The sequence below is a fragment of the Symphalangus syndactylus genome, chromosome 12, assembly GCF_028878055.3.
Source record: "Symphalangus syndactylus isolate Jambi chromosome 12, NHGRI_mSymSyn1-v2.1_pri, whole genome shotgun sequence".
Lineage (NCBI taxonomy): Eukaryota > Metazoa > Chordata > Mammalia > Primates > Hylobatidae > Symphalangus > Symphalangus syndactylus.
Window position 1 is genome coordinate 129535434 of NC_072441.2, and position 13535 is coordinate 129548968.

A 13535-nucleotide genomic window follows, 5' to 3' on the forward strand; every position below is an offset into this window, starting at 1 on the left:
TCTCTTTCTGTTATCTCCCCCTTTGCAGGAAAGAAAAATCCCCTCCTTACAAGCACCCACTCCTGCGGGGCCCAGCCAGCAACTACCCCAACGGCAAAGGGGACAAGAAGAGCTCAGTGAACCACAAAGACCCTTCAACCCCTTTTTAAAGACACGGAGTCCTGGGAGGTCTTATGGAGACAGGAGCATGCATATTCTGCTGGGGAATGAAACTAATCACTCTTCTGTATCCAAGGATTTGTGGATTAATGCATAGGCTAGTGAAAGGGAAAGGATACAATGAGAAACTTCATCACTGATTTTCCCTTTTTTCCAATGGAAAATCAATTGTAAGCCTTCAGCTCAAAAAGCTCAGGAACAAAATAGGAGACTGGAACCAGGTGAGCACAGATGCTGTTTTCTACAACATAGAGATCTTCCAAGATGAGGAAAACCTACACATCCCTTTTAAGAGATTTGACACATATCAGGTCAGTTCTTTCAAAGCCACTTTACATTTTTAAGTTTTATAGTTACTGCAGATGGCTACCTTTTCAATAGGCTTGGTTGTTTACAGCTTTAGAAACGCAGTGTTTGTATTTTCTGATCCAAAACAACAGCAACAACACATGCAACCCAAGGGCAAATGCATCCTAGGGAACAATGGGACAGAATTTTTGAAATCACGGTGGACTTAAATATATGGTCACTGTATCTAAGCTGCATGCTTCCTGATTCCCTCAAACCCCAGCATGCAGATTTAGAAAACTGTTCTGAGAGCTGTTTCCCAATTTCCTGGGTAGTTTAATTAATATTTTAGCTCTAAAGACAAAAAGCACTGGTCACTCATTTTAAAATGTTTATTATGGTTAAGGTCTCCAGATCCCAGGTGACAGGGATTAAGCCTGGCCCCTGAAGATGTGGGCATTGCTAATCTGCAATGAGGAAAGGGTGATTGCCAGGCAAGGAAGATGCAAAAGACAGAAGGATGCACCCTGAGGCAGGGAGGAATAATCAAATAAAACAGTAGTAGCAATTCCCAAGGTGTGGTAAGCTAAATATTGTGCATTTTTGTGAAGAGTAAAGTGCCTTTGTATGATAAATGGGTCCAGGGGAGTCTGCTCCCTTCCTGTCTGTGGAAACAGCAGGCTGAGTCACCATGACAGCCTGCTAATTAAAATGACCTCCCGGAAATGAGGATTAGAAGACAGGGAGAGGCAAGGAAGCTCCAGGGAGGAAAAGCCCTTAGCCCAGAGCTCCACTAAAGCATTTTTTGTTCATTTGTTTGTTTGTTTGTTTGGGTTGGAGATTACTGAAGTTTGCTACAAAAATCAAAAGCAAAACTTGTTCTCCTTTGCATGCTAGTTTTCAGAAATGATAAGAAAGAGCCATATGTTGATTGGCTACAAATGTCATGTTGTATATACAGCTTCTCCCCTGGGTTCGTTTTGCCCAGAGGAACACAAATAAAGTGTTTTGTGCAGCTCCTCTGTTCCTCTGAGCATTCTTGGCACCTTTCCCTTTTGGTCTCCCACTGCTCAAGAACCAACAGGCAAACCCCAAAACTGGTATAACCCTGACTTTGACGTCAGGGACTCTGTTATCAAAATAAGGGACAACAGTCAAGTCTTGATTTCCAGCAGTTCCCGTATCAAAGTCCTGGGGAGTTTAATTGACTGCAACCAGCCTGGCATGCACCAAGAGTGTATCAGCCTTTTGGAAATGATAGCATCATTTTAGATAGCATGAAAAGAGGCAGATTGCATAAGATGAGAGAGACAATAGTCTGGATCCACGTTTCCTTGGCCGGGTCGCTTCCATAATGTGATCACATATTGGCCCATATATTTAAAACTACATTGATTAATTGGATCATAGACTATACAAACAGCAGGTATAATGATTATTTAAGAGCAAAAACTTGGAGCCAGGCAACTTTGGGTTCTGATTCTGCATTCAAACCCTACTTCTATTTCTTTAAAACTGTGTGATCTTAGGCAAGTTATTTAACACCTCTAGATCTTAGTTTCCTCACCTGAAAGATGGTCATAGTAATATCTACCTTGTTATAATAGTTATGAAAGTTTAATGAACTTAGGTGTGGAACATGTAGGCAAAAATATTTATGTGCTCACTAAATGGTAGCTATGATCATTTGGAATATGACTAGGAAAGTGAGGTGTCTGCAAATCCTTCCCCATTAGAAAGGAATGGGGAGACTGGAGCAGTTTATTGTTTAAAATAAAAAATAGGCTGGTGCAGCCAGGCGCAGTGGCTCACACTTGTAATCCCAGCACTTTGGGAGGCCGAGGCGGGCGGATCACGAGGTCAGGAGATCAAGACCACGGTGAAACCCCCTCTCTACTAAAAATACAAAAAAATTAGCCGGGCGTGGTGGCGGGCGCCTGTAGTCCCAGCTACTCGGAGAGGCTGAGGCTGGAGAATGGCGTGAACCCGGGAGGCGGAGCTTGCAGTGAGCCGAGATCGCGCCACTGCACTCCAGCCTGGGGGACAGAGCGAGACTCCGTCTAAAAAAAAAAAAAAAATTAAAAATAAAAAAAATAGGCCGGTGTGGTCACTCACACCTGTAATCCCAACACTTTGGGAGGCTGAGGCGGGCGAATCACCTGAGGTCAGGAGTTCGAGACCAGCCTGGCCAACATGGTGAAAACCCGTCTCTACTAAAAATACAAAAATTAGCCGGGTGTGGTGGCACGCGCCTGTAATCCCAGCTACTCGGGAGGCTGAGGCAGGAGAATTGCTTGAACCTGGGAGGTGAAGGTTGCAGTGAGCCAATGAGCCGTGATCATGCCACCGCACTCCAGCCTGGGCGACAGAGTGAGACTCTGGCTTAATAAATAAATAAATAAATACATACATACATACATACATACATACATACATAATAACAGGGAGTGGGAATAGGAAAGAAAGATCACAGTCTCCAAAGAGCTGAACGGACATCATTGGACAAAAGAAGCAAACTTGTTCTATGCTGCCCAGAGGTAATAACCAAATCCAGGGAGTGAGTCTCAGTAAGACAGATTTCTACTCAGGATGAGGAAAACTTTCTAGTGAATTGAATTGCCAACCACTAGATGGGTTCCTTTGGAAGACCATGAACTCCGCATCACCACAGATGTGCAAGAAGAGTCTGAACGAACATCTGTATGGGAGGAAATAGAGGGGACTCCCTCTCTAGGGGGATGCTGGGTTGGAAGCTGAATGCTCCGAAGCATCACCTCATGTCATTTCTCTGGACTGAAATGACATGGGACAGGATGTTACACTTCTGGATGTCAGCAAATGGAGTGTACAGTATAGTACTTAATGCTAGACACAGTGATATTAACTGTCTCTGAATTACAGCATATGGACACTGATAAAATTTCCCATTCCTTGAGAGAGAGAGAGAGAGAAAAAAAAAAAAAGCTGGCTATAAGGCAGCCTGTAGGAGGGTGTGTTTGCAAGATGACTATCTGCTTTTCCACATTGGCAGAGCAGAAAAAAAGGGCTGGGCAAGAGACCAGGGGTTGTCAGCAGCCCTTTGTGTGGTCTTGGCCTGCTTAGCTTCTCCTTAGCTTTCTTGGACAAGGTTATACCTATGACCTCAAGCTAGAGAGGAAAGGTTTTCAGCACTGAGATGGAGGACAGCACCAAGGGGTGTACAACCAGCCAGAGGCTACTAGTCCACCTGGCTCCAGCAGGGGGCGCGCCAGCCTATCTTCTTGTCCAGCCAGGTCTGTCTCAGATTAGAGCCACAGGTGGGTGGAGCTGGCCACCAAACCAGTGTTCTGTGCATTTCCAAGGAGACAGACAACTGTGCAAAAAGTAGGAGTGGGAAGGAGAGGGATCATGACAGGTCTCCACCTGGCTCTCACACAACTCTCCATACTGATGCAGTGCTAGTTTTGCTCTGTATCAGTTCAGAGGTGCAGAGACAGGACTAAAAGTCTGTTTACCCTCAAGCTGCAGCAGACAAACTGGAGGTTACCCAGTTTCTTCGTTGCTAAGCCCCCAGCAGAGGAGGCTGGTGATAATGTTTGCTTTGCAGCAGCAACAGTGAGCCTTTAGCTAGAAGCTTTTTCTATTGCCTTTTAAATGGAGGCAGGGGCGGTAAACACAAAAAGAACTAGTATCCTTTCACTGTAACTCAACTGACACACCTGAGACCTGCCTTAGAGAACCCAACTCATTTTTCTACATAGTAAGAACAGAGCCAACTATGGAAGTGTAGGCTGATTAACATTTGTGCAGCATCAATTCATACATCCAAATGTTTATTGAACATATACTGTGTGTCAGGTGTTGTGCTAGATCCCTTTGTATCCATTGCCTTATTCAATGTTCCCAACAGTCCCATCAGGTAAGTATCATTTTCTACACTTCGAAGATGAGAAAAAATGAGAGCCCTAAAGGTAAAAACCTTTTTTTTACACTCATGTGGCTAGTGAGAACCTGGATTCAAACACTGCTCCCCTTCCACTACTTCGTGCTGGGCCTTATCCATTTGTCTCCAGGTAAAATCAGGTCAAAAAAAGAAACAGGTTAAAGCAGAATAACAAGTAAACAATGGCATCATTTAGAGGTAGTGAGGGATAGGGAGAGGGGAAGGAAGCATGTTAAGTTTACAGGCTGGGAAAAAATGTGTAATGATTTCAGGACTTTTTAGCACTTGCTGCAGAAGCCCTGCCTTCTTCCTATCTGTCATTCCCACACACCTGTCTGACCTTCTTCTAGGCACTCCAGAGTCCTCCAGAAAGCAGAGTTGGCCGGGCGCGGTGGCTCACGCTTGTAATCCCAGCACTTTGGGAGGCCGAGGCGGGCGGATCACGAGGTCAGGAGATCGAGACCACGGTGAAACCCCGTCTCTACTAAAAATATAAAAAAAATTAGCCGGGCGTGGTGGCGGGCGCCTGTAGTCCCAGCTACTTGGAGAGGCTGAGGCAGGAGAATGGCGAGAACCCAGGAGGCGGAGCTTGCAGTGAGCCGAGATCGCGCCACTGCACTCCAGCCTGGGTGACAGAGTGAGACTCCGTCTCAAAAAAAAAAAAAAAAAAAAAGAAAGCAGAGTTTAGGCAAGGGGCCCATTTATCACTTGACATGCAGAGGGCCCCTGGAATCTCGGCAGGGTTGTTGGGCCCATCCTGACACTCTCTGGGTTACTGGCCCCAAGCAGATAATCTAGCTCTGGTTCCCTATCACTTCCTCCTTCTGGGGTATGCGAAATAAGCCTACTATATCCCTCATTTCTTGTTCGGAATTCTTCCTCTAAGTTACTGCCTTCTGAGCACTAAAGAAGTCCTTTACCTTTTGGCTGAGCTCAGCCAAAGGGGCATCAGGGCCAGAAAGAAGAGGGGAGACATAACGTAATAGGAACAGCCCGAGTTTAAAGTCAGGCCAACCTAAGTGTGAATCCCAGCTCTTCTGTTAAGCTGTATGGCTTTGGGAAAATAATGTAATCTCTTTAAGTCTCGGGATCCTCATCTGCAAAATGGACTGAATAATATCTACTTCCTATATTTATGGTGAGAATTGAATGTAATAACATCTATAAAACACCTGGAACTGAGTAAAACTCTTTTCTCAAACCATCCTCACCCCTGCTGCCTCTCATCTGCTTGCTAGTTACAGCCAAAGCTTTTCTTCTCCCCAGGTGATGTACAGACAGAAGTACAAATGCTTCTTGAGTAGAGGACAAGAGTGACAGGAGTGTCCAGAAGAAAGGCAGTCACACTGAGGGATCAGTGTCAAGCCAGGGACCTAGGTTTTATTCATCTCTGTAGCCTTAGCACTTAACACAGATTACATAGCAGAGTCTGTGCTCACTGAGGGTGGAATGAATAAATAGTGGGTATGGTGAGAGTGAGGTCACCCAAAAACCCTGAACCCTTGAGGGAGGGGAAAGAGGCTTTGGAAGTTGGGACTCTGAACAAATGAGAAGACAGTGTTGAACATGATATTCACCCAACCTCATGTGAGGCTGAAATGACTAGACTAAAAAGAGAAGGGGGAAATAGGTTCTACAAGATACCATGTTTTGTCAAAATCGTAGCAAACAAATCTTACCAGGATATATACAAAACTTTTTTTTATGTTACTTTGATTGGCATGCAACATCTCAGGGATCATCTTTATGAAGTAATCATACAGATCTGCTCTGTCAGCTGAAACTCAGGACTTCCCCAAAGCACTCACATATCTGTCTTCATACACCAAATGCAGGTGGTGTGCTGGTCAGAGCTTATTTTCTCTACTTTGCAGATGATGAAATTCAGATTAGTGTGATTAAGTCCCATGCCCATGGTCCACAGCCAGTAAGTAACTAGGACAGGACATGGACCCTAGATACAAACACAACTCTACGACACCTCTCTCTCAGTTCAGCCCCAAACCTCAACACTAAGCCCGACCAAGTCAGAAAGTCATCCCGATGATGCCTATTATAGCTCCTTAGTGCTTAAAATTTACTTGTTCCCCTAAAGGCCTGGGATCAATTTTTAGCTGACCCCATGTCAATCTTAAGTCCAAATCTGCTTCTCTCCCTGGCATCAGCTGTCTTGGTTAATATTCTCTTTTTCCATCTAGTTGCTCAGGTTGGAAGCGCTGTCCTTGCCTTAACTCCTTTATGTCTTTCTCCCCACACAGCTGACCAACCACCATGTCCCATTGCTTCTGCATCTTTGGTGTGTCTGCCTTCAAGTAGTATTATGGAGTGACTCTGAGTCAGACAGACCTGAATTTTAATTTCAGCTCCACCACTTGCTAATAATCAGTTTACTTGCCCCATCTCTAAAATGGGACAATAATGCCTATTGGCAGGTTTGTTGTGCATTTCCCTCCCTCTATCCTTTCCATGCTTTCCCTCGTAGCCACTCCCACCATTATTTCCTACCTGGATTGCTGGAATGGCCTCCCTGTCTCCAGATGCTCTCCTATTAACCCATTCCCTGCTTAGAAGCTTCCAGGAGCTCCATAAAACATGACCCCATTTTATGGTACTTCTTTCAAATTAACTGTCCAAGCCAGGAGCCTGGATATCATCCGACTTTTGTGTCTTTCACGCACCATTTCTGTTCAATTGCCAAATCCCACTGGTTATTCCTGCTTGTTCTATTTCCAGCCAACATCTCTATTCCTCTTAACTAAGAAAATCCTTCTCATCATTCAAGACTTAGCTCATGTGTCCCAACTTCATGACATCCTCCCAGTCTTAGCAGTTGTCATTAATTGCTTTCTTTTCTCGGTTGCCCTAACACTTTGCTTATTCATCTGTTTATCAATTTTTTTTTTTTTTTTTGAGACAGAGTCTTGCTCTGTCACTAGGCTGGAGTGCAGTGGCACGATCTCTGAAACCTCTGCCTCCCAGGTTCAAGCAATTCTCCTGCCTCAGCGTCCTGAGTAGCTGGGACTACAGGCTCGCACCAACACACCCAGCTAATTTTTGTATTTTTTTAGTAGAGACGGGGTTTCACCATGTTGGCCAGGATTGTCTTGATCTCCTGACCTCATGATCTACCCACCCGGGCTTCTCAAAGTGCTGGGATTACAGGCATGAGCTGCTGTGCCAGACTTGTTAATTATTTCACTCGGGTGATTGTCACCTCCCCCACTATCATTTAATGTCTTTGGGGGCAAAGTTCAGGTTTTATTCGTCTTCACACCTCCCATAGAACCTAATGGTTCCAGAGAGGTCAGAGGCACTCAGTAACTATAGCAGAATAAAAGAAAGAATGAACAAAATCTCAAATCCAAAATTCTATCCTGACCTCACCCTGATAACTGAATCCTAATTATGGATTTATCTTCCCAAAGCCTCAACCTCTCTGAGACAATCCACAGCTCAGATTTCCTCTATGGCTTCCTTTACCTACAGAATTCAGCTCCAACTCAGCATTAAAGGCAGCATAGTATGGTAGAGTGCTTTAGACTTGGAATCAGAGGTCCTGGATTATCTTCATGGCCCCAGTGTCCATGGAGAGATGGAGGAGACAGATTTACTTAATCCTCCAACAGTTTCCTGAAGGCTAAATTCTTTTTCAGAGCCCAAGGCAATTAGATCCTTTTTTCTATAACAATAATCATAGTAACAATTGTTGCTGGTGTGGTTATAACTACTACTTCTGCTGTTGCTGTTACTACTAGTAAAAATATTGCTGTTGCTATTACTGCTACTGCTGCTATTACTAATCTACTTCTACTATTATTCCCATTACTAATACACTGCTGCTGCTGCTTCTACTACTATTACTGCTGCTATTGCTGGTACTGCTAATCTAATGCTGCTACCACTGCTGCTACCATTACTATTGTGGATATTGCTGCTACTACTACTGCTACTACTAATCTACTCCTCCTCCTCCTGCCACTGCAGCTGCTACTGTTACTGCTGTTCTGCCCTGACTGGGTGCTTACGTGGCTCCAGGCCCTGTACTGATTGCTTTGTCTTCCATGACCTCATACAATCCTCACAACACCCCTATGAAGTAGGCATTATTCTCCTCATTTCCCTGCTAAAGACACAGAAGCTTAGGGAGACTAAGGAATCTGCCCCAAGTTGTGCAGCTTGTTATAAGTGGAGGAGCCTGGGAGTCATCAGACTCTAACGCTGTGTTCTTTTCGTTTTCCCCTCCTCCTTTTTGTGTACAGTCCTAACACTGACAGCACAATAAATATTTAATGCTGGTTATAAAAAGCCTCCACCTCAGGGAGCTCACTGGTTTATGTTTGTTCCTGTGCATGACCTCATTTTGCCTGATTCCCCTGAGCCTTGCTTTAGATGGTCTCCTTTGCAACTGGATGCCCCCATACGTCCTCCACGCCTGAGTCTCTTCCTTTGAAACAACTGCTGTGAAATGATTGTCTTAACAGGCAGGATTGGTGCTACCCTCAGAATTGTAACAAGCAGCGAGGCGCTTCGCCAGGATATTAGGATGGAGTGGTGCAAAGGACGCCCAGCTCCTTCTATTAAGCCACCTCTCCCGTACTCCTGCATTATAAAGAGGGTGCTATGTCACTAACTAGATGGAGTTTTCCCAGGAAATATCCCAAAGTCTTCCTCTTCCGCTAACCCAAGCCACATTCTATCCTCAACTCCCAGAACTCAAATTGTCAAGTCAAATGGATTTAAAGATGTAGTCGTTAGGAAACTGGGTTCTGCTCCCAGCTCTGATACTGCCTGGCTGTATTAGACATTAAGTAAATCTCTTGTCCTGGATGGAGTAACCCCAGAGCTTCAACTGGTTTCAGTTTCTTACTCTTTGATATGGGGACATAATCTTCAACTGACATACTCCTCAACGGAAAATAAAAGAAAAAGAGAATAGTGAGGATCAACTGAGAAGATAAATGGGAAAGTACAGTATTTTGAAAAACATTTTCCAATATTTTCTTTCTTCTGAGACCTCATAAAGGTCCCTACTTCATCCACGCTTTTAACCTGAAGTGTCTCATCACTAATTTATCCAACACAAATAATGAAGCATCTGTGTTTGCTAGGCACCTGCCCATTCCTCTCTGCTGCCCTGATTTTTACTGATTCTACAAGACCCCTCCTTCAGGAAGTCTTTCCTGGTGCACTGGCACTGAGCTTCTAGGGAACCACTGTCTAAACACATTTCATTTGACACTTGGTAATGGGTTTGGTATTTCACTTTTATTGTGTATCAGCTCTCTTACCAATTCAACTTTCCATTGTTCTTAGACTGAGATGTTTAGAGAGGGCCAAAAACAGTCTTACTCATTTCTGGGGCCCCAGAGCCTTAGCATAAGGCCGGAGACAGAGAAGCCATTCACACAGAATTTGTGGCTGTTGCTGCTGCTACTGGTGGTGAAAATGAGACTGAGGATGCCTGCTCCAAGCAGAACATTTTGGTGATGCTGACACCCCTCCTTTTCTCTCTCCCTCCACAAGTTCACAAATAATAGCAAGCCTGAAACTTCTGGATAAAGTGGAGCAAACCTAGCCTATATGCCCATATAGGAAGTTGTGAGACTTCAGGCTAATAGTATCCATAGGGAAAAAAAAAAAAAAAAAAAAAGAGAAAGCTGGAGAGAGACTACGACAGGTTAAAGAGATAAATTGACTATGATGTATTTGAATGTATGTGTGTGTGTGTATACTACCATTATGTGAACGTCTTATATGAATAACTTTATATTTGTGTGTGAAAATGCATGTTTGTTCAGTTGTGAATGTTTTTACTGAATATTAGATGACAGATCATTGTCAAATCTAAGCAGATTTTTTTACATCTACTCATAGTCAGAGGTCCTGGGTTAAGCTGCTGTTTGAAATTCTGTCTACTTTCTTGACATTTCATCCATATTAATGGATCACCCCTCTGCCCCAGCCTCTCAGGGACTGCGCTCCGCATGATGTCAGGGCTACCTCTCCTCCTTCCCAGTCCCAGTGAAGGCTGATCCTGGCTGATTCAGCCAAGCCAGTCCCTCTGGGGTGGAGAGATCACCAAGAGCCCCCTTTTCAGACTCTGTCTCCAGGTGGTCTTGTGTTTAGGTGTCTTTTCTGTATTTCAGCTTTGTGTTCCTGTCTGTTTTTCTCTCTCTTTTTTTTCCTCTTCAGATCAGCCTTGACTAAAGGTTGAAAAACATTGCTCGTGTGGTGTTATGAAGAAGGGAGAGCTAGTTCTCCTTAATACCGGAATACCTCTCCAAAGTCCTCCTGGATCTGAAATTCCATGATTCCAGGGGGTTTGTTTCTGTTCAATTTCAGAAGCACTCACTGAGGGCCTGCTCTAAAATAGGTCGAATACCAGGTGGTGGTCAAAAGTGAAGGGCGCACAGCTGTGAAATAAATACAGTCACACACCACCTAACAATGTTTCAGCCAATGATAGACTGCCTGAATGACAGTGGTCCCGTAAGATTATAATACTATATTTTTATTGTACCTTTTCTATGTTTAGATTTTTTTAGATACACAAATGCAAGCATGGTGTTATAATTGCTTCAGTAGAATAACATACTGTAGAATAACATACTGGACAGGTTTGTAGCCTAGGAGCCATAGGCTGTACCATGTAGCCTAGGTGTATAGCAGGCCACACCATCTAGATTTGTGTAAGTACATTCTGTGATGTTCACACAATGATGAAATCACCTAACAATGCATTTCTCAGAACGTATCCCTGTCATTAAGCAACGCATGACCGTACTTCATTGCTCTGGCCTAAAGAGCAGCTCCACGGAGCTTGAGACTTCGCCTTTACTGAAAAGCAAATACACGGGGTGGGGACTTAACATTAAGCCTATTTGTCATACATGCCTTAATTCATTCTTTTCTAAGTTAAATATTCATTCTTTCTTTTATTCATTTATCCTTAGGGAGGCCATGTGGTTTGGTTGAAAGAGCACTAACCCAGAGCCTGGATTTAAGCCTAATTCAGCTGCTGTCATTTCCCCTCTTTGAACCTCAACTTCCTCACCCACAGAATGGAATTAAGAATGATTGCTCTTTCTAAATCACAGGATTACTCTGAGAAATTTCAGGGAAAGTGAATGTAGTGGGGAGAAAGAACTCACATTCTCTGAGTTCCTACTAGAGGCAGTACTTTGCATGCATCCATTCTGTAGCCATACAATAGGAAAGGGATGGGGACAAGTGAGGACATCAGGAGCAGGGACAGAGGCCTAGAAATGATCCATTAGAAGGAGTCTTAACTGGAAGCAGAGAGACCTGGAATCTAATCTCAATATGTTCCCAGCATTTATATAACTTTAGAAAAGTCACTCTCCCTCTCTAAGCCTCAGTTTTCCCATCTACAAAATGGAATCTGTTGAAGTAGGTGATCACTAAAGGGTCCTCCAGTTCTGCCATTTTGGGTCTCTAGGAACAACCCCTTCAACCCACTTGCTTACCCTAAAAATGATCTCACACTGACCCCGATATGCATGTCAGGTTGCTAAACCCTAATGCTTGTGAATGAGGACTAGGCAGTGAAGTTTCTTTTTTTTTTTTTTTTTTTTGAGATGGAGTCTTGCCCTGTCACCCAGGCTGGAGCACAGTGGCACGATCTCGGCTCACTGCAACTTCTGTCTCCCAGGTTCAAGCGATTCTTCTGCCTCAGCCTCCTGAGTAGCTGGGATTACAGGTGCACTCCACCATGCCCAGCTAATTTTTGTATGGTAGTGAAGTTTCATACTTAGTTCAGCAACTCTGGTGGTGATTCCTGCCTTCCAAAGATTCTTTCTGTCCTCAGACTTGATGCTGAACCAGAGACCTCTGGAGAGGTGAGACGAGCTGGTGACACCACAAACCTTGCATACAAGAGATGCAGTACTGAGGACCTAATTAACATCACCGTGCAATAGGCACCATGGAGCACACTTGAGCTGCCGAACAGAATAAATAAAGCAATGTTTTATCTTAAGTGTCGGTTAACAGTGAGTAATAAATAGACCGTGTCTTATTTACTGTGCCTTCCCTGCACAGTCCTGCTATGGCTGACCTAGACCTTGTGAGACAGCATACCCTGATTTCAAGGGTGTGCATTATAAGTTGCTTGTCAAGCAGCTGGAGAATTGGGTCTCTGACTGGATGTTGTAATAGACTCATGCAGAGATGTGGGCACAAGAGTCTGGAATCTGATGTCTGACAGATCAAACTTAGAGTCCTGCTCTGCCACGATGTGGCCTTGAGCCATCCCTGTGAACCTGTTTACTCACTTTAAAAATGAGATTAATTAATGTCTGGGTTACAGGAAGGTTGTGAAGGGTGGATGATGAGAAGATATAAAGAATCAAATGGAAGTGTCCCATAGAGGGTAGGTATTGTTCTCAGTCACATCCATATTACTCTTATGCTTAGTATTTCTAAGTCAGTCAAACCAACACCCTGACATACATTATAAATGGATAATGTGGCCCCTCATTATAACTGACTAATAATGTAACAGGGTCTTTATCAACATCAGGTGGTCATTTGTCCGCCTACAGAGTTTCTCACTATAATATCAGCATTCATTCATTCCTTAGTAAGGTTTACCATGGTATCTTAGTTTGGGTTCTTCCAAAAGCAGAGACTGTGACAAGGAACTGACAGCGAGTAGTTTATATGCCAGGTGATACCAAGAAGCAGAGGTAATGGAGAGGGCAAAAGAGAGAAAAAACAGGAAGGGTGTGTTAAAGAGCTAATTATCACTTAGGGGAAAGGGGCCTCAATACCTCTCAGGACTTTCTAAGCAATAATTTAAAGACTCCTCAGAGTTGAGGATTGCCCCTTTGGGTGTGAATTCCCTCTTGCTCTTCTGCAAGGCTGATCCCTGAGGCAGCTGAGATCCACTTGATGAGGGATACAGACCAGGTGCATGGAACTGTCCATCAGACTGCACTAAGTCAGTGGGCTGAGATGTGGGGCAGGCAGCACAAGTCAGGTGGGCTGAGATGTGGGGGGCAGGCAGCACAAGTCAGGTGGGCTGAGATGTGGGGGGCAGGCAGCACAAGTCAGGTGGGCTGAGATGTGGGGGGCAGGCAGCACAAGTGTCTGCTAATGGGTTTTACAGATAAAACATAATTTGGTTACCCATTTCCCTTTTTTT

General features: G+C 44.1%; 1 protein-coding gene across 7 annotated transcripts in view; it reads left to right on the forward strand.

Moving 5' to 3' along the window:
* Window positions 1-12358, forward strand: part of AGBL4 (AGBL carboxypeptidase 4) — a 1484537-nt gene extending 1472179 nt beyond the window's left edge. For 5 of the 7 annotated variants that reach the window (XM_055255111.2, XM_055255112.2, XM_063627494.1 and 2 more), the window contains one exon: window positions 29-1465. In XM_055255111.2, the coding sequence (XP_055111086.1) occupies window positions 29-149 (121 nt within the window). In that variant the 3' untranslated portion in view covers window positions 150-1465. Of the gene's footprint in view, window positions 1-28; window positions 1466-12197 lie in introns of those variants that run through there. The other 2 variants (XM_063627496.1, XM_063627495.1) reach the window with 1 other exon arrangement.
* The last annotated feature ends 1177 nt before the right edge of the window (window positions 12359-13535 follow it).